The 21,345-nt window shown below is 44.5% G+C and overlaps 1 protein-coding gene across 1 annotated transcript in view; it reads left to right on the forward strand.

Annotated features, from left to right (window-relative positions):
* DNER (delta/notch like EGF repeat containing) overlaps nt 1–21,345 on the forward strand; it is a 317,354-nt gene that overhangs the window by 130,942 nt on the left and 165,067 nt on the right. The window contains exons 2-4 of the mRNA XM_078450803.2: nt 5,662–5,961; nt 8,462–8,556; nt 11,251–11,417. Of these exons, the coding sequence (XP_078306929.2) occupies nt 5,662–5,961; nt 8,462–8,556; nt 11,251–11,417 (562 nt within the window). The remainder of the gene's footprint in view (nt 1–5,661; nt 5,962–8,461; nt 8,557–11,250; nt 11,418–21,345) is intronic.

Here is a 21,345-nt window from a genome sequence, read left to right on the forward strand (position 1 = left end):
GGAAGGAAAACAGGTCATGGCTAAAGTGCCACATGGGAGGTCCTGCAGATGACGAGTCCTCGGGTCGGCAGGCGCCTTCGCTCTGGTCTGGCCTCCCATCTCGCCCTGTGCACCCTATGCATCCCCATGAACGCTCCTGCTTGTAGTGTAAATGATCTGTAACAGGTGAAAAGTCTAAAATGAAATATGAAAAGAATAGTTTCAGATTAGTTCTGCGATGTGAAATATTTGGCTTAAATAGATGACTAATGATACAACAACAAACAGCACTTAATGAGCTTGCTGGTGAATTGTAGGCGGAAAACCATTAATCCGTGGGCTTTCTCTTTATTCTTTCTTATAGCCGGTATTACAAAGACTTAATCATTTACCCCCCATCATTAGAGGCTGGGAATTATAGCCAAGAAAACATTGCCTGTTAAGTTTTGAGTATCCCCAAAGTCAAGTCTATTCATTATGATATTTTGGCCTCATTATACATTTCAGCAGTTTGGCTGTTTCCTGCTTAAGGTTCAGACTTAATGGGATTCCAGGGCATAGTGACCTCTACAACAGGTTCATGATTGCATTTTATCTTATATTTGCTGTTACGCAATTGAAACAGATTGGCTTTTTTTTTTTTTTTTTTTTTTTTTGAAACGAAGCCATCCTGAAGTGTTAGAGTGAAGTGTTAGAGAATACAATGGCAGGTAGTTGTCATTGTTAGCAAAGCAATTAATACACAACCCAAGAAAGTAGTAGTAATATGAAATGATTATTTTTAAAGATTTTTTAAAATTTTATTTTGAGCAAGAGAGAAAGGGAGGGAAGGAGAGAGTATGAGTAGGGGAGGGACAGAGAAGGAGGGAGAGAGAATTTCAAGCAGGATCCATGTTGACACAGTGAAGAGCCCAACACGGGGCTCGAACCCAGGAACGTTGAGATCATGACCTGAGCCGAAATCAAGAGTCAGACGCTCAACCGACTGAGCCACCAGGTGCCCCTGAAATGGTGACTTGAAACAAGGGACCAATGACCCTTGTAGTGCATTCAGCTCTGTTTGGTATCCCAGTGTGCGTGTGTGTGTATGTGTGTGTGTGCGCATGCCTGTGCTCCCATCACATCAGTCACTGTTTTGAATCCCTGTAGAAATCTGTACAACTGACAGCTTCATTTTGAGCTTTTGTTGTCTTTACTAGGAGCATGTCTCCCGGCAATGTGAGTCAGGCTTCACTTCATCCCCATGCTGCTCCTGCATTCTGCTCATCTGTGAACACAGCATTTCTTAAACGACATCTTTAATTCTCTTCACATTTTCCTTCTAGCTCTTTATTCCCGAGCTGGTGGAGCTGACTCCAGGGCACGGCGGGTTGGACACTGCTGTGGGTCCTGCCCTTTGCACCCAGATCTCTCCACCAGCACCCAGGGTGATGGGCTTCAGCAGTGGCTCACCTGGTGGACAGTCCCTGAGCACCAGAGGAAGGCGACTCGGTGTTGAGGGCCATCTGTGACCTCCACAGAGACTTGACTCTTTCTGCTCCCCTTCATCAAGGCAAAGGCGGGACATTATGCTGGCTCCGCCTTACCTCTCAGGTCATCAGAGACTTTCCCCCTTTTTAAAGCTGATTTAAAGTTATTTCATTGCTGGGGCACCTGGGTGGCTCAGTTGGTTAAGCATCTCTGACTCTTGATCTCGGTTTAGGTCACGGTCTCAGTTTGTGAGTTCGAGCCCTGCATCGGGCTGTGCGCTGACAATGCGGAGCCTGCTTGGGACTCTCTCTCTCCCTCTCTCTCTGACCCTCCCCTGCTTGTGCGTGTGCGCGCTCACTCTCTCTCAGAATAAATAACGAACATTAAAAATTTTTTTATTATTTAATTGCGATGAAGCATTGTAGGGCAGATACACAAGGCATTCCTTGACTTTCATTCTGAAGAGCTGGGATGGGACCTTGGGAGAATCCTAATTCCATTTCACGTGGCAATACACCTCACAGGCTCTGGTGTTACCTGCATCTAGTATCATTCATTCATTCATTCATTCAGTTGTTCAGTCATAGTGTATTCGGCAGCTCCTGTGTGCCAGTTGCTGTTCTTGGGGCTGGGGGTGGGGGTGACCACTCAAGTAAACAAAACAGAGAAAAGAAACCTGATCTCACAGGGGTTTACAGTCTAGTGGGGCCAGATACAAAATCAATATAGAATAAATTGGTAATTTTTTCCCACAGTGTATTAGAACATTAGCTGTTTTAGTTGAATTGTGTGTTCAGGGACGTCCTCATCAGAAGATGACATTTGAGCAAAGACTCAAAGGAGGCTTTGGGAAGAGACACGAGAAATGGGTGTTGTGGGCAGAGGAACAGCCAGTGCTAAGACCTTGAGGTCGGAGAGTGCTTGGAGAGTTGGAAGAACAGTGACGTCAGTGTGTTTAGGGCCAAGTGAGGCAGGGCAAGAGTGGGAGGTGAGGTCCGGAGCTGGGAGGAGGGCACATCACCTATGGCTTAGTTAAGACTTTGTAAAGACTTTTGCTTTTATTCTGAGTAAGAGTTGGTCAGTTGCTCAATATCGCTAAGCCTCAATGGTAGTAAATGTACTTACCTTGGAAGGTTGTTGTGAGGAGGAAGTAAATTAAGAAAAGTAAAATGCTAAGTGTAGTGGCAGGCACCCAGGGAGTACCCAGTGATTTGCAGGTCGAACTGGTTTTGCTGTTGTTGTTCTTAGTGTGCGTAATAGGTTACTAGCTATAAACTCCTTAGGGGCAGACACTGTATCTGTTTGTTTTCTCTTTTAGCATTTTATTCCCAGACCTGGTACAATTCATGTCAAATAGTAAGACCTCAGTCAGTATTCATTGAGTGTGGGGCGCGTGGGTGGCTCAGTTGGTTGAGCGTCTGTTCAGCTCAGGTCATGATCTTGGCGGTTCGTGAGTTTGAGCCCTGCGTTGGGTTCTGTGCTGACAGGTCAGAGCCTGGAGCCTGCTTCGGATTCTGTCTCTTTTTCTCTCTCTCTCTGCCTCTCAAAAATAAATAAACATTAAAAAAGTTTTAGAAAATATTCATTGAGTGATATCATTATACCTTTATTCTAAAGAAGCATCCTGAAATGGTGGTCTTAATTGGCTTATATTTAACCTTTAAGTTATTTTCTGTTGCTTGCAGAAAGAGAACCCTTACCTTTTGCCTTCTCCACAGGGATTGTTTTTTTTTGGTGTCATCATAACCATCAAAGTTGCAGTGCTGTGGTGTGGACAGAACTTGGAAGATGCGATGTCGTTCTGGAATAGTTCTTTTGTAGTGGCTGTGATGGGTCACTCAACTCCTCTCTCCTTGTGTTTCTGAACAGTGATACGGGTTCAGAAAATTCCCTCCTTATTTCAGGGTTGTTGTGAGCACAAATGAGATACTAGATGGCAGTGTTCTTTGAAAACTCTAAATGGCCACCTTACAGGGAGCAGTAGGTATGATGCATGGCGGCCTCTGATGTCCAGGCGATGGCTGTGCTTTGAATTCTTTCTGGGGAGGACTTGCTGACGTGTGCCGTACCTCGGTGGTACCTCTGTGGGGTCTGGCTGTTGCCCGCAGTGGAGCAAAAGCCAGGGGGTGTCTCTGGTCACCAGACAGGTGGTCTTTGCCTTAGGAATTTTTTTTTTTTTTTCTAAGCTTCACAGTGGAGGTTTAGGCTGCCAGAATTAATTCTTCTAACCATCTCTTCAATTTGTTTAAATGATTTAAATGTAGTTCTCTGCTTTCAGGCTTCTGCTAAAAGTCTTAATTTGTGACTAGGTCAACCTCAGATGTTATTATCAAAAGTCGATTTCAGAAACATGGCTTATATGTCCCCTTTATCGGAGCTAGTTAAATTCTCCTTCCTGTCAGATGATTCTTGAGGGGACACCCATTCCAGGAAGCATTCCTAAAAATAAATCAGAAACAAGGTAACAATATTGTGACCAAAAGGGCGGTTTACATATGTCTCTCATCATGCCTTGCTTTCCAGATACTAATTGAGCTCTTTATTTTTTGAACACTTAAAAAAAGAAGCCTCACCGTGTTTTCTGTGTTCCTTGACATGCTAGGAATAGTGCCATGAACATGGTAGATGAAGTCCCTACACTCTCAGAGCTCACCTGTTTGGGAGAGGGAAAAAAAGGGTTATTTCAGATTTTGTAGTGAGGGAAGCCTTCTCTGAGGAGGTGACGTTTGAGTACAGAACTTTGTGAAATGAAGCAGTGAGCCATGGAAAGCTTGGGAGAAAAGCATTCCGGCAGAGGGCCCAGCAGGTGCAAAGGCCCTCATGTGGAAATGATCTTGGCATAGTCCAGGGACATAAAGAAGGTGAGGAAGGGAGAGTGTAAGGGAGGAGGGAAGAGAGGACATCTCTGACATGGGAGGAAACTGGGTTTTACTTTAAGTTGATAAGGATTGTAAATATTTAAAATTATTTACAGCTTAAATATTTTCTTCTGATACCAACCCATCTCCTTTTAACTGAGATGCTATGAAGGAATCGCCCAGTGATAGGCAGAGAACGTGGTGGCATTTTTGGAATTTCATTTTCATTCAATCCAAAATCCCTCCATATTCCTAAAGGAGTTTGTTGGAAATTGTCTGACAAGCGCAATTACCAGGGTGAGTAGCTGTTTTACCATGCAGAATTCTGTCCGCGTGTGTTTATGTGTGAGTTCATTTCCACAAGAGAAATTGAGGGCCTCGTTTCTCTGTAGTCTGATCTTTACCGAGTTCTATTTTATGATCAGCCCTCAGAAGCCAGAGGGACATCAGATAGAGGTCTAATTTTCTGTTCACAGGAGCAAATGATAATTGAAAAAGTGGGGAGAACATGTCTGAAGCCTTGAGCTGTCTCAGGAGAAGGGGCTGATCATTTTGCATTGTTTTGTACTGCATCTCCAAGCAGAAACGCATGGTGATTTACAGGTCAGCAAAGGGCACCAAGATAAACACTTTCCTTAGGAGCATTGTCACACTTTAAAGTCACGCAAATGAAATTGTATCTTCCGTATCTTGCAAGGTCACATGTCTCTGTGATCACCCTCCAAAATAATGAGGTAGAAACTTTCATAAAGTTCTGCTTACTGCTCTCTTCGGGCGGGCTTACCATTGTCGTGTAAGCCGATCATTGTGGAAGCTTTTAATTAAATAACATCGCTTTAAAAGGGGTTTTCCTCCAGTAGAAATTGGGAGACATAGGTAAGCACATCTTTAGGGGAGATAAGTTAGTTGGGCGGTCATTTCTCGTGAGGAAACCTTGCAGTGGTCCATCCAGGACGTGGAAAAGGAGGTTCCAGTTTCGATCTCTAGTATTTGTTGTCGTGGCTGCTAAAAATATTAAAGTTGATATCTTCCTAATGAGCCTCAGTTTTAAATGCTTTTGCCTTAGAAAATTCCTGTAAGTAAAGTGTTGCTGAAATCAACATTATTTCGGAGCTTGGGTTTGGGGCAGCTCTTCACTAGGTGTGTTCTTGCTGGTCACCTGTTACCTGTGGAGGGGTTAATGTCGGGGTGACCTTGGGAGGCTCCCCCACGACAGCACAAGCAGTTAGGAACTCTTATTCCGCAGGAACAGCATTTCCTAGAGCCACGGCTCTGAGACACGGAGCTCATTTCCCAGCGATGGCACCACTTTTCTTACGAGGGAATAATTGACCCATTTATGGTCTTGTTTCAGCTTGTTGCGGATTCCTGTGCCAGCAGCCCTTGTCACCATGGCAACTGCAGCAGCAGCAGCAGCGATGGCTACCTCTGCATTTGCAATGAAGGCTATGAAGGTCCCAACTGTGAACAGGCGCTTCCCAGCCTCCCCTCCTCTGGCTGGACCGAGTCCATGGCCCCCAGGCAGCTTCAGCCTGTCCCCGCCACCCAGGAGCCTGACATCATCCTGCCCCGCTCTCAGGCGACCGTGACTCTGCCCACCTGGCAGCCGAAAACAGGGCAGAAAGTTGTAGAAATGAAATGGGATCAAGTGGAGGTGAGAACGTTTGATTGCATGTTTTTATGTAAGAAACCAGTGAGGTTAAGATAATGCCAGCGGTTGCAATATTGGCAGTAACAATGGAAGACCTTTAAGTTACCCTCTTGACAAAACAGGGAGTCTGAGGTTATTCCCGCCTTCACTTGTGTGTAGATCCCTTTTGGTTACGCAAAGGGGATTTTTCAATTATGACTGTTTTGTGGGCATCAAGAGTGTAAGCAATAAAAGGAAAAGGATGAAATTATTTTCTGGAACGATATCCGTGTATATTTCTGTGAGATCGTTTTGGATTCGGCACAGAGAGCCCAAGGAAGGGCCATGTAAATGAACGTATCACGGACCCTCCACCGTTGACCTAATTTTCCTCAATATTATGCTTAACTCCTTGTTTATTTATTATGATTCTATTTCTGGTGCCTTGCAGCCAATATCATTTTAAAAACAGCTGCTATCAGTGATTTCTAAAATATGTCGAGACTGCATTTGAGAATGAAATTTCCAAATTTTATTTATTTTGGCAATAACAAATTCCATTCATTGACTCTCGTCCAGTCTGGGTTTGGCTTGTGTTTCAAGCTCATCAGAAGTCTCATTTTGAGGAATTTTCAGCAGATCCTTGAAAGTTGACGTATAACCTAAATTTGCTAGCTAGGAGAGTGGAGGAGCAAATCCAAATCATGACTTTGAGGTGATATCCATAGGGTATAATTCCGTTCCATATCTTGCATTTTATAGGACATCCCGTGATTGTATATTATTGCAGGTTTTATAGCTCAAACGACAAAACACATAGATCTTTGTGTAGCAGTTTTAGAGTCAAAGAATGTGTGTAGAAGTTTCTCTTATCATTGTCAAAGAGACAAGGTAGCATCTCTTCTTTCATTTTCTTGGGTAATTGTAACCAGTGACCCATTTTTTTTTTTTCATTGCCACACAATTTATCAAGGCCCTCTTCAGACCGCAGGGCAGTGCTTGTAGCCTACCCAACAAAACCCTGGACGTGTTCTGATTTCAGACTTTTAACAAATGCTTTGAAGTTATGGTTTTAATTCCTCTTTGCTGAATGACTCACTTCTTGAATGTGAACTAGATTTGATTCTACATTTGTCAAGGAAGTGTCCTTTAAAGAAAATTTCTCCCCAACCACCCATTTCAATCTATTTATTTAAAGACCTCCTGTCCTGTAGTTGGTAAACGTAAAAAGAAACGCCTCGTCTTCTTGTCATGCTGTAATTTCTTAGGCTGTTTCAAGAAGCGGGTTAAAAGTTGCCAGAGGAAGGTGTGAATATATTTGGGTTTCTCCTGTCGTGAAATAGTGATGCTTCAGAAATGTGACGCTATTTGAAGTCTTAAGGGACTAAAATTGTTGTAACAGTTGTCTGTTGACACAAATTTAACAAGTCGGGCTTCCATCTTTGAATATCCATGGTGGGCTTACTTTCTGGCATTTGACTGTCAGGCCTTCTGGGGCATATATTCTCAGCATTGGGTGTGGGTGGAGGTGCTGAGAATTTCTGTATTGTTCTCAGTTAATTCAGTGACGATGGACACATATAATACCACCCCCTTTAATGTTTCTTTATTTTTTTTGAGAGAGAGTGAGCACAAGCGGGGGAGGGTCAGAGAGAGAGAGAGAGAGGGAGAGAGAGAGAGAGAGAGAGAGAGAGAGAGAATCCCAAGCAGGCTCCACGCTGTCAGCACGGAGCCCCACGCAGGGCTAGATCCCATGAACTGTGGAGATTATGACCTGAGCCGAAATTAAGGGTCAGACACGTAACTGACTGAGCCACCCAGATGCCCCTAATACCCCTTTGTTTTGACTCTACTGGGTGAAGACAGTGCTCATGGCATGAGGAGTAAATGAATAAGTTGGTCAGAACCACCCCATTGGACGCAGCTCAAGCGTTCACAGTGTATTTTCTGACGAACACCATTATTCCCCCCCTTGAACTCCCTTTATGTACATATCAGCGAAGGTGTAGTCCATAGGGGAAAAAAAAAAATAGGCAGCTTCCCAGTCCCCTGGCCTTAACGCATGCTCCTGAGACCCACCTCTGCACAGGGCAGGGTCACCCAGACTTAGTGCTTCTTGCCTACTGTTCGTTTTAAGGCTCGCTCTCCTAGTTAATGCTTGCTGCATAGAAGCTAGTCCTTAAAGCCTGTCCTCTGGTTCTCCAAGCATTGAGTCCCAGACTGAGCATAGAGCAGAGGCCACTGACTGCTCGCTAAGTGGAAGACAGCGGGGAGTGGACCCCTGCAGCGTCCTGTTCATCAGTCATAGCGATCTGGGAATTGGTAGACGCTCTCAGGAAAGCTTTGGCATTTCAGGAAACCAAGTGGCAAAGCTTTCATTTTCTTTTGAGTCTGTACCATGTCACCTGTCTTCTCTCTGTCTCCACCTCAGCGTCACCCAAAGGTAGCTTCTGGAATTTTGCTTTGTAATATTATCCTGTGTGATGATCAACCCTGATAACTTGTTTCTTCCTTTTTTCCCCAGGTGGTCCCAGATATTGCCTGTGGGAATGCCAGTGCTAACAGCTCTGCCGGTGGCCGCCTGGTAACCTTTGAGGTGCCACAGAACACGTCGGTCAAGTAAGAAAACTCGCAGTTACAAACCATTAAGATCGATACTGTGACCCTATGCTAGGTTGTGTCTGTCCATGTAACTGGTCAGTCCAGTGAGAGTCATGAGCAGAGTTCCATGTGTAGATGTGGCCTAAGTGGCTCAAAATCCAGAAGGAGCTATTTCAGGAAAGAATATTGCAGTGGGGATCCTGTTGGGTGGAGATGTGGAACTGGATGGGGTGAGTAAGGTGCGAGATAAGAAACCTTCACTTCCCAAGTGACTTTTGCTTCCAGAATTCTTTGGTGTCTTACGATTTGAATGGGCTGTTGGTTAAATTCATGTGCATCATTTGCCCCGATTTAAAATCCAAACGTTACAATTTTATCTGAGAAGAAAGTGTTTTGTTTTTATTTTTTTACTTTAATTAATTAATTTATTTCTGAGAGGGAGAGAGAGGGAGAGGCAGACAGAGAGGGGGACAGAGGATCCAAAGTGGGGTCTGTGCTGACAGCAGAGAGCTTGATGTGGGGCTCAGACTCACAAACTGTGAGATCGTGACCTGAGCCGAAGTAGGACTCTTAACCGGCTGAGCCACCCAGGTGCCCCTTGTTTTGTTTTTAAACTTAAGCTCTTTCAAACTACATACTGCCCATGGAGGTGGGCAGGGATGGGGAAGAGGCAAGGGGTCTGCCCCTGCCGTGTGTCAGGTGCTCTGTGTCACTAGGGAGTGGGGTGGAGCCAGCCCTGGAGTGACCCCGTCCCGTCTCCCACTACTCATTCTTCTCTGATGCTAATTACCTGCCAATCCCCCTGTCCCCATGTAGCCAAATGGGAGTTTGCTGTCCAGTCTTCAGGGACTTTAGAAGGCCGAGGGACATGTGACCCTGGTTAACTAGTGCTCTGTATCAACTCCCTAGTAGGGGGGCCGTGGGCACTTTGGGCCTCTTCTATTCATACAGAATTGTTTTTGCCCACCTTGCTTTCTTTTTTAAAATGTTTATTTTTGAGAGAGAGAAAGAGAGTCAGAGAGTGTGAGCAGGGGAGGAGCAGAGAGAGGGGGACAGAGGGTCTGAAGCAGGCTCTGCACTGTGATAGCAGCAAGCCCGACGCGGGGCTCGAACCCACGAACCGTGAGATCATGACCTGAGCCGAAGTCAGATGCTCAACTGACTGAGCCACCCAGGCGCCCCTGCCCACCTTGCTTTCTAAACAATGGGGTCCCTGAAATGTTTGGAAGGGGGACTTTGTTACGTTGCCCCTGCGTCCCTTCCCCCCGGGGCCTTGAACTCAGTCTGGTGGCGGAAGAGTCAGAATTGGCAGTGAACTCCGCACCGGGAAGAAGTCCCCGCGGGGAGAAAGGTGTGGCATCTGAGGCAGCTTCCAGTGCTACCAGCAGGGGGACCCCGGTCCTAAGTGTTTCATTGCTCATAACACAGATGATCTGTGCTGGTCAGAGCTGGCTTTGGGGAGGATCAGTCGTTTCCTTTACGTGTATGAAACCGTCTCATAGTGCTTTCTTGTCTGGGTCATACTATCTTTCTTTCATAAGCCTTTCCAAATAGTTCTGATCCTCTATCCCTTTAAATACTCTACCCGCCCCCCGATCAGCTTGAAATTCTCCAGGCCCCTTCTGGGCTTCAGGACTGGGCAAAAATAGCAGGTTGACCCAGGCTGAGTCATCTCTGGGTGCCCTGAATTCACCTGCAAGAGTGGCTAGCCCCCGTGTACTTTCATTTATTCACGAATTCAACCTTTTACGAAACCCCGACTGAACACCCAGCTGCAAGCCAGGAGCTCAGCGCTTAGTACGCCGATCTTCTCCCGAAGGTGGAGACCTGGTTTTCTAGGAGCACAGAGGAAGCAAGGGACAGCTTCCAGGCAGTGGGAAGGTGGTCAGGGCAGGTCTCAGAGAAGAGATGACCCGTGGGCTAAGCCTTGCAGAATGTCACTTAACCAGGCATGCGAGGAGGCAGAGGTTGGGAGCTGGGAGGGAACCTGGTTGGGGAGGGACAGTGGGTCCATGTCGCCGGAACGCTGGGCTGCAGGATTTGAGGCTGAAAGGGGAACTGAGGCCGAGGCTGATATGCTTCCTAGCATCTCATTCTGTGGACTTTACCCTGAAAATAAGAAGCCAGGAGAGGCCTGGAGCATGGGAGGTGACACACTTTTGCTTACGTTGGCAGCACAACTCAGGTGGCCATCTGGGGATGCAGGACACATTTGTAGTAAATTCAAGCAGGACTCATATCGTGTGGATGTGGAAAGATTTGTCTCTAGAAGAACTCAGTGTACTCTTTTATTTATTTTTTTTTAACGTTTATTTATTTTTGAGAGGAGGTGCAGAGGGGCAGAGGGAGAGGGAGACACAGAATCCGAAGCAGGCTCCAGGCTCTGAGCCGTCAGCACGGAGCCTGACGTGGGGCTCGAACCCACACACTGTGAGTTCATGACCTGAGCTGAAGTCAGACGTTCAACCGACGGAGCCACTCAGGCGCCCTAACCCTTTTATTCGCGATGAAAATTGTTATTCGAATGTGAGTTATCTATTGGTGTTTTCTGTGGTATATTTTGAAGCAAGTGGGAGACCTTTGTAATGATTTCCTGAGACCTTTGTGGATGTATGTATATGTCATTTTATTTTTATTTTCGACTTGGATGGACTGGTTCTAAGATGAATTTTTCTGAAAGGGACTTTTGGTTTACTTCACCCCCGTTTTCAGAATTCGGCAAGACGCTGCAGCCTCGCTGATTCTGCTGTGGAAGGTCACGGCCACGGGATTTCAGCAGTGCTCCCTCATAGACGGACGGAGTGTGACTCTTCTCCAGGCGCCTGGGGGTCTGGTCCTCTTGGAAGAGATGCTCGCCTTAGGGCACAATCACTTCATCGGTGAGTTACGGAATTCTGCCCGTCAACACATCTGATTCCACCCAACCTTGGTTTGGGCGTTAGGGCGTTTTGCTCAGATAATCTGAGTTCTGGCCATCAACAAAATTTCCTCCATTTTCGAGGAGGTTTTGCTTAAACATCCAAATTGATTTATAAGGTAGCATCTCCTGTGTGGCTCGATATGGAAAAAGCGTGGGCTCTGCAATCCTGAGACTATTCGTATCCCAGCCCTGGACAGAGCATCATAGATGTGTGATCTTTGGCGCATAATGTTCTGAATCTGCTTTCTTTTTGACTCCAGTCTGCAAGATGCTGGACAGGGTACAGTGGGCAGGAATTGTGGGCAACTTCAGGCACCGAATGTTGGTGTCTCAGAAAAAACCCTGTTCTCCCTTGATTTACACCTGACCTAGAGCCCGGGGCACAGCACCTCGGAAGCGATTGGCTACATCTGAGCCTCTGACTCACAAATGACTTGAGGACTACATCTTACCCCGGGCTCCTCTTCTTCACCCACCCTTCCCTCCTGGGTCACTTTTGACTTTTCACTTTCTCGAATAGTGTCAGTCTGCAATTTCACCTGCCCTAAATGACCACATGCCCAATTAGCCCAATTTTCAAGTTCCTCTGCCCTAGAGTAGAAATGGCCCTCGTAAAGTGTGACCCCCCCACTCACTGCCTCCTGCCCCTCCCAAGGGCGACATCTGGGCGGTTTCCAGAGGACCCTTCCCCTGGTAGGCATTCTGACTGTACCCTGTGTTGCCTTCACCCCTCACCCAGCGCAGAGTATCTTTGGGGTTGGAGCTTGTAACCCCAGCCCCTCTGCAGGCGGACATCGTCAGCTGCTTTATCAGAGCTCCTTGCATCCCGCCGCCTCTACTCAGACGGGAGCTCAAGTTCAGACTCCACCCATCCCAGTCCTATGCGCCCAAGAAGCCCTTTTGCATCCTGCTGTTTATACCGCTCCCTGTCTGATCATATATGCTAACAGTCCTCACCTGGAGAGGGGCAGTGACAGTGTCTCTCAGGGGTGTTGTAAGGGTTCAGTGGGATAATGGGTGTGAAAGTGTAAGTTACAAATGTTAGGGATGATTCTAGGTACCTTCTCTAGCTTGTTCTGAGAGACCCTAAATATTTTGCTAAATGAAATGGAAAAGTATATGAAAGACATATTCTCTAAGGTATATATTGGATCCAAGTTTCATAATGAAGACAAACTGGTGAAATGAAATGCTCGGCTCCATATAATTTTTGTCACTTTTTCATTTGGTCGACCCTCCTCTGGTAAGAAGGCCGTTTCCCAGTCTTTGGAAATCCAGCTGTGGAGTGGTTGGGGGATGTTACTGGGTGGAGAGCTTGGTGTGGGGGACAGACATACTGGAAAAAGAGAGTAGGGTATTTCATTTCGGACTGATGTTTGTCTGTTCAGATAGCTGTTGGATTACAGCATGATGTAATATTGTCCAAGTCAAATCTGAATTTCACTCCCCAAAACATACTTCTCCGTCTGTTGTAACAGTTCATCTAAAAGGATATAGTTTGTGTATTTTGGTAAATAGTTTCAATTTTATTTCGTATTGATTTTGTTGGTTTTTCTTTTTAGTGGATTAAGCTGTCCTCTGACGTGGAGCTAACATTTCACAAAAACATATGTGCTGTCATCACTCTGTACAATGTCGTTAGTGTTACCAGAAACTATCCATTCGAAATGTTAGCTTACCTTTGATATTACATTTAGTTGTAGCATAACTATAACTTGAGACTGATGTTGGGGTTAAGGGTAGAGATTAATAAAGAAGGATTTTCTAGCATTAGTATAATTTTATACCCTTAAGATACACGGAATTATGTGAACTCTAACAGAATTTGTGCTCATTTTTCTAACAAACAATTGCATGGCAGTGTATTGCTCCTTACAGGAGTAATTTTTGAAAATTTAAGGTGATATATTAATAACTAAGGAATTTTTTTCTCAAAAATTATACTTGAGGTGCCAGACGATTTTGAGATGAGGTGATGGTGATTTTGAGGAACATGCTTTATTTCTCTAAGCTGCTATTTTCCTTTTGGAAAATTTGTGGTCTGATGTCTTTTTAAATTTCATAACTCGAACACATTCTAAGTGCTTTGGGCGGCTTTGTATTGGAGCTCACAATCTTCTAGTGTTATTGTCTTTCAGGATGGGGCCAGTCTTGTCCCAAGCTTTTTCTGAGGAAGAATGGCTACCTTCCTCCCAATGGACCACAGGCTGCCACACATTGCCGGCTCCTTCCTTTACGAGGTCTTTTCATCTTAAAGGAGCAAGATTTACCTTTTGTAATCATCGTGGAAGTCTTATGTTTACTGCATTGATGTGTGTTTAATGTTCTTTTTAATTTTTTTAAGGCAGCTTCTTAAAATGATTTATTTTTACAATACTGGGCTCTCTAGACACGAATGCATTTTAGCTAAGAACCAAAAGACCATTCTAAAGAGTACAGAGCCTCCATTGACAGATAGACAAATGGGATGCCAGTGCGGGTGGGAGAAAACTTCTGCACCAAAGGGCCAGTAAACCTCCAGACTTGTGGTGCTATGTTCTAGTCACTACCACTCCTTTCTAGAAAGAGAGGCACTTGCAGGAATTGACTGTCCCTCTCTGCCCTTCATTCTCAATTGGGTCCACTTACAGAATTGATGACCAAAGGTCTTTTAATATTTCTTTTTAATTAATATATTTATTTTTGAGAGAGAGAGAGACAGAGAGACAGAGAGAGAGAGACAGAGACAGAGAGAGAGAACATGAGCAGGGGAGGGGCAGAGAGAGAGAGGGAGAGTGAGAATCCCAAGCAGGCTCCATGCTGTCAGCACAGAGCCTGACCTGGGGCTTGATCTCACGAATCATGAGATCATGACCTGAGCCGAAACCAGCAGTCAGATGCTTAACCAGCTGGGCCACCCAGGTGCCCCTGTTGCTCTGTGCAACAGTGTAGAAGAGTCCCTATGTGTTTTTGAGAGACAAACTTGGTCATCGTCACTGGCTTTACACAAATATCCTTTTTAAAAGTTTATTGCCAAGACCCTGTTAATGTTCTACACGGTCCAGATGATGATGTACTTATATTTGACCTATTTCAGTGACACTCCATTGAATTAAAAGAAATTTTTTTTGATGTTTATTTTTGAGAGAGAGAGTGCACAAGCAGGGGAGGGGCAGAGAGAGAAGGAGACACAGAATCAGAAGCAGGCTTCAGGCTCTGAGCTGTCTGCACAGAGCCCGATTCGGGGCTCAAACTCATGTACCGTGAGATCATGACCTTGAGCTGAAGCCAGACTGAGCCACTCAGGCACCCCCCATCCCCGCCACTGAATTTTTAAAACAGATTCCTTTCATTGACATTGCCTTATGAATATTTATACCCTTTGATCGAAAGACAAAGATGATAAAACATTTCACAAAACATGTAGCTCTTCCTTCTGTGCCTCAGTGCATCACCTTTCCCTCCATGTTGTCACCCAGTTTCAATGCTTCTGCCCGCTCCTTAATCATCTCTTTGCTTTTCCTAAATGTGCTTCTTTCAACTATGTTATTTGCTTTAGGCACTGTTTTGAGGTCAGTCACTAACTTGACTTTTGTGTCGCATTGTCTGCTCCATGGCAAGCAGCCCTGGTGCTCAGGAGCTTACTGAGTGATTCATCCTCTCCCTGGTTCATGGCCCCAGATAGGAAGGGATTCATGGTTCCAGTTGTATTTCCACGATAAGCAGTTGTCGGTCTTGTATAAGGTACTGTTTTTGTTTTTTCACTTGGGGTTGCTTGGACACATTGCTGGGGTAGACACTCTCAGGGATGAGGGCCCAGCCAGCTGTCTGGTGTGTGGGCTTCGTGTGAGAAAGCGGTTAGAGGTTGTTGCCATTTCCGCAGGGTAGAAGCCCCATTGGACTCCTTTTCTAGATTTTTCTTTCTCTGGTCACCTGCCCTTAGGCTTATCTCCCAGTACTTCTCCGTGGTCTCTGTCCATCCATTGCCTGTCCCATCCCCACCTGGACCTCCCCCTGCTTCATCTTGTCCATGCCTCAGACCCCCCAGATCTGTTCTTCTTTGAGAACTCATTTAAACTCTCCTTATTTGGAGTGGTGTAGGAGGAAAATGGCCAACCCAAAATTCTACTCTACCTGGATTCTGAAATCCTCTGAAACTCTACTTATGAATTCTTATAAACACACAGGCAACCCTGGAGTATTCTCACAGTTAGTTCTTATTTTGATCAGAAAACCCAGGTGGCGAAGCATGTCTGCTTTACCTGTATTTCTGCTTACCTGCCTGTTCAGAGAAACCCCTACGTTTTCCTTCACACTTTTTTCTTTTATAATCCAGATCTGTTGTTAACTCAATCTGGCATTTTTCTTTCTTTCCCCTTCTTTGAAATTATTTTCATTTTGACCCATCTCATTCCCTTCTCATTCTTTCTTCTTCTTATTTTTTAATGTTTATTTATTTGAGAGAGAGAGAGAGAGAGAGAGAGAGAGAGAGAGAATGAGCAGAAGAGGGGCAGAGAGAGAGGGAGACACAGAATCTGAAGTAGGCTCCAGGCTCCAAGCTGTCAGTGCAGAGCCTGACGCAGGGTTCGAACTCACAAACTGTGAGATCATGGGATCATCTTGACAGTGGTCTCACTACTCGTATTTGCCTCTCTGTCTTCCCTCATTCTCTTCTCCTGCCTGTAACCCACTGTTTTTCTCTATAACCTCTTACCATATTTATATCATTCTTAACAATGTGTAGTACATTTCTGACATCTAATTTATTTCATAAAAATGAGTGCATTTTTTTGTTTAATCCACACCAGTGGTATTTTGTTCATGACCTACTAAAAAGCCACCCTTAGGACTTGAGATCTGCTTCACCTTCATAAAGAAGTGAGTAGTGCAAGCTGTAGCCCATAGCAATGTCCTTGTAGGAGTTGGGCTCACTTCTTCAGGATTACAGCTGCGAAAGTAGCCAGAGAACCCTTGAGATAATGACTTCCAGGTCTTTGTAGCTGATGTTCTAACTAGATGAGAAATTTTCCCGTTCTGCCTGTGCCCCCTGGGAGGGAGTTATAACGCACTTTAGGTTTCCTTGATTCTAAATTTTCAGCTTAAAAAGATTCTTGTCCTGCAAAATGATTTCTAGAGCAATGTGTTCTCTTTAGTTTCTTCTCTTGACAAATAAGGGGGAGTAACACGGTACTTTAGCAGGTACAGTGAAAGTTGAGACTTTTTCTTTGGTCAGACTCCACTGGTGCAACAGCCCTTCACAGCCTCAGGGTTTGCATCTTTATGGTCTTGACTGATAATTGATCCTTATTGGCATCATGACGTTTCCTTGGAGATACAATCTTTTGTAGGATGGCAGTTTATATACCGACTTAAAAAATGTTTTTTAAATGCTTTAAACTTTTATTTTTTTGAGAGACAGAGCATGCAAAAGTGGGGGTGGGACAGAGAGAGGGAGAAGAGAGAATCCCAAGCAGGCTGCATCCCCAGCACAGAGCCCAACGCAGGGCTTAATCTCATGACTGGAAGATCATGACCCGAGCCAGAATCAAGAGTTGGATGCTTAACCGACTGAGCCACCCAGGCACCCTGACTTTTTTTTTTGTTAATGACAGAATTTTAAATATACAAGCAACTGATACTTTATTCTTAGGCAGAAGTTCCTAATCTGGGCTCAGTTGGACCATGGTTCTGTGGCAGCCATGGGAGTCAAAGGTTACTTTTTGAGAATCCCATGAATCTCCTGAAAATGCACTGTAGATTTTTATGTGTTTGTGCATCCCTCTAAGACAGGGCTAAAAGTTCATTGGATTCTCAGAGATACTGAGTGCAAACATTTTAGAGGTGCTCACTTTAAGCTATGTGTGTGATCCTTTGAGGATACATATGCTTTTCAACATTCTCTGTTTGTTTAGCGATGTTTCTTTTGACAGACTTACCTGCTTCCTGTGTCTCCATATCAAGGAACTTAACCAACATTCATTTAGGGCAGCAGGGCTGTGGGAAATACTCAATTCTGTGTTAGTTTAGAAAGTACACCGTGCATGCCTCTCATTTCCCAAGCACTGTGCCAGCCTGGAAATGCAAACATGCTGTAGGTGGGGTCTCTGAGCGAATGGGGCAACAAAGGCAGAGACGGGTGCTGTGGACAAGGGACGTGCAAAGTGGCACAGGGTTCAGAGGAAGGAGCAGCTACCTGCCAGGGGAGGTAGGGCAGGCAAAGTGCTCTCCTTGGATGTACAAAGTGCAAGTGTATGGCATTTTGATGGCACAGGAGTCTGTGTCATTCAGATAATTTAACGATAGTGCTAGAAGTTGATGAATGGCCATCACAACTGGAAATAGAATTTAATTTCAGCAAGCAGGCGATGGCAGATCCCATCCATTCCTCCAACTGCCTCTCGTGTTGGGTGTGAACAAATTTCCATAGAATGAAGTGCTCCAGGTGTGAATTTTATTTCTTGGGCTCTCTGTTTATCTTCAACAGGCAAAGGAGGGACCGACCCTCTAGTCTTTGACAATGGATTTCCAGGTAGTCCTTTGGAATCCTTCACGAAAGCTCTATTTTCTTATTCCTGAACTCTCTCTCTTTCCTCCCTTTGGGTAAACTATTCCTGTGAACGTTGACCTTTAAAATATGTTTCCAAAGCAATTAGCTAGAGTTGGGATGCTTTATCCTGTGAGTTTGGTGAAGAGAACAGTTTGGGGGAATGTGCTCTGAAAAGACAGGGGACACCATAGGACATACCAGTTGGAGTAAAGGGTGGTGGGCAGTATTCACAGGGGAAGAGTTCAAAAGAAAAGTAGGGACAGGAGATTTCTTAACTTCATAGTTTGGCTGGAGAGCTTCCCGAAGCCATCCATGCATAGCGGCCAATATTATTATAATTTTTTTTTTTTTTTGCATGTGCCTATCTTAGCAATTTCAACATCAGGTCTCTGGATAGAGGTCTTACTTTTATTTCAGCCGTTTCTTGATGAATTCTTTTGTTTCTCTCTCAGGAGACAAATAGGCCAGAGACTCCCCCTCCCCACCTGCCATGCTTCTCCATCTTGTTACTGGCTGGTTTCCTGCTCTGTGTGACCTCCCCCCGTGACCACCCCCCTGGCCGTGGCTCCCAGTGGAGGACACAGGGTGGCAGGGAAGGGGTGGGAAGGGAAAAAGGGCAGGTATAGACCAGGACTTGTCAGAAGGAAGGATTCCCATGCGGAGTAAAAGGTGCTTAGCATACGTTTTCCTCTTACTTGTTGGAAAAGGTCACTGGGAGACGCGGAACCAAATTGGTAATTCTTGCAACGGTGAAGATTTTATGGCCTGCTTATCTCTCCTCCACACACTCTTTAAGTTATATTTTTCCTGGCTCCGATGTCCATTTTAATTTGTATTTCACTATTTAATGGCATACATTTTCTGTGAGCTCCTCAGGTCTTATGGAATAAGTTCGGATATAAAGAAATAAGATAGAGGTTGGGGCACTTAAAATTTTAATATATTCTTTTACTATACCTTGATAATACCTTCATGATTATGAAGTGTTTTAGGACCATTAGGATATTTGCATCCTAGCTCTGACCCAGTAAAGTAGGGTTGATTTTTGGAAATGCTGTAACTCATCATTCCCGTGTGCAGGTTGCTATAGGACTAGTTTCTAAAATTACCCCCGCGTCCTGGCAGTGTGAGACCTTGCTCAGTTGCATGAAACCTTTGGGCTTCCTTTCTTTAGACTTTCTGCAGGTCATTCTCAAACAAGCAATATTTTATTAGCTTCTACTAGTGGAGGTGGATTGAGTACACAGCTTGCCATCCAAATCTGGGTTTCTGAGATCTCGGGCCCCTTGGCTATACAGTGAGCTGGAACTTTCCTGTCTAAGCCCACAGGTACTGAGCCTCCTCTAGCCTTTGGAGTGAAATCTGATTTCTTGCAATCATAAGATCCCACTGTCCCGAGTCCCCCCCGCTTCACGACTGTCACCCTGTCTGACTACTCTCCCATGGTAGGTCTCGTCTCGTGGTAGGGACTCTGTCTTCATGAAATTCCCAGAAGTTCTGCTCAGCTCTTACGTACTGATGCCAGCCCAGAGTGGGGCTGTGTTTCCCCTGTGGTTTAAATGGCTGGTTACCCTTCGCTGATGTTCACCTCACCCAACCCTGCACATTCCCGTTTGCTCTTATCTCTGGCATCATTTTTTCCCCCAGCTCTGTCTCCTTCTGCTTCTTTTAGACTCATAAAAGTTTTGCTTTACCAGCTAAGTCTCACTTTTTCCTCTGATAATCGTAGTATCAGCGAGCATCACACAACGTAGCCTCTGAATGCTCTCTATCCTCTTTTTTATGTATGTGGATTTTATATCTTTTGATTAGACTGTAAATTTCTAGAGAGAATGGACCATATCACGGCTCCTTGTATCATGATGGCCATATGGTGGCCACCCGAGTGATTAAATTTTGTTCGCGTGTAACAGTTACTCTGTTCAGTAAATGCCAGGGGAAGAAAATTTCTAGCTGGAAATGTCAATCTTAAGAATTCTTTGTAGATTTTTATAACCCTGTGTCCAGGGCATTTAGAGTTTCCCCCCTTTATTACATTAAAAGTATTTTAGAGGATCAAATACAAGAGAGAAAGAAGGAAGGAAAGAAATAAAGAAAGAAAGAAAGAAAAGAAAAAGAAAGAAAAAAGAAACTTCTTCATTTCCATCATTCTTTCTTCTTTCCATCATTCTTTAGGGAATACTACATTTTGTATTTTGTCCTTTAAGGTGTCGTGCTCTGGGGGCCTGGGGGTAAAGTAGTCAAAGAAAATTGGGAAAGGATACCAGCTATAGAATCATTAACATCTTCTTTTGCTAAAACTGTAAGATTTAACAAAGAAAGTGCAAATATCTCACCTTTTCAAGGTCACCTTAAAACCACAGTTGAATATGGTCTATTGAACTCCCTGTAAAAGAAAGAAAAGAAACTTGAAAGTGTTCAAATAAAAAGCAATAGTTGGAACAAAAGTAGGGGATGGGTAAGGCTGCCCTGAACAGCATAATTTGGATAAAATTCTTATAGCTCCCATTTGCCTGATTGGAAGATTTCTATTAAATTAAAATTTACCTAGATTGAAACCACATTTATGGATTATCAGCAATCACGATTATTCTGTTTTGATCTTTTTATTATTGGTATTGAATATTAGAATTTTTTTTTTATTAGTTGTCCTTGCACTTCAATGCCTTGCTCTTATTTTCCTAAATACTGTCATGATCAGCATCATTTATTTATTGGTACCTATTGATCGTGGTGATAAACTAAGCATTGTAAACACAACCACATTCCATTATGGACGTGTGGGGTCCCTAGAGTTGACAGTCTAAGGTTCCCCGGGGCCCCACAGAGTGTTGGTTGTCCTGGCTATGGTGGCATGAGATGTTTCTCTTACCCCCCGGGACAGTCTGGAATTAGGCTCTGTGGAAAGCAGATTGCCAGTCGACCCACAGACCTGGCTGCTAAACATCCAGATTCCTTTACAAGCTCTTCAGGTCGTGCTTTCACACACCGTAATTTGTGCGGATCCTAGGAACTAATCAGGAAGTAAAGGACAACCATGTGATAGAGTACTATGAATCCAGATCCGTGCCTCCGAGCACGACTGTCCATTACAAAGCTGCTTCTGTAGATTTCAAGCACCAGTTTCAGAATTTAAGGGAACAAAGAGTCTGCTGGTGATTCTCCTATTATGTGGGCCTGATGCCTCAGGTGGAACTGTTCGCCTGGTTTCGAGAGGCAAACTCAAGGTAATGTCTTCGTAACCATAAATTCTCCCTTTCTCCCTCTCTCTTCGGCCACATTGTCTCTCCCTCTCCCTCAGCCTTTTATTTTAAAAAATAAAAGTAGCACATTTTACTAGTGGATTACTTGGGAGAAATTA

This window comes from Panthera onca, chromosome C1, assembly GCF_046562875.1.
Source record: "Panthera onca isolate mPanOnc1 chromosome C1, mPanOnc1 haplotype 2, whole genome shotgun sequence".
Classification (NCBI taxonomy): Eukaryota; Metazoa; Chordata; class Mammalia; order Carnivora; family Felidae; genus Panthera; species Panthera onca.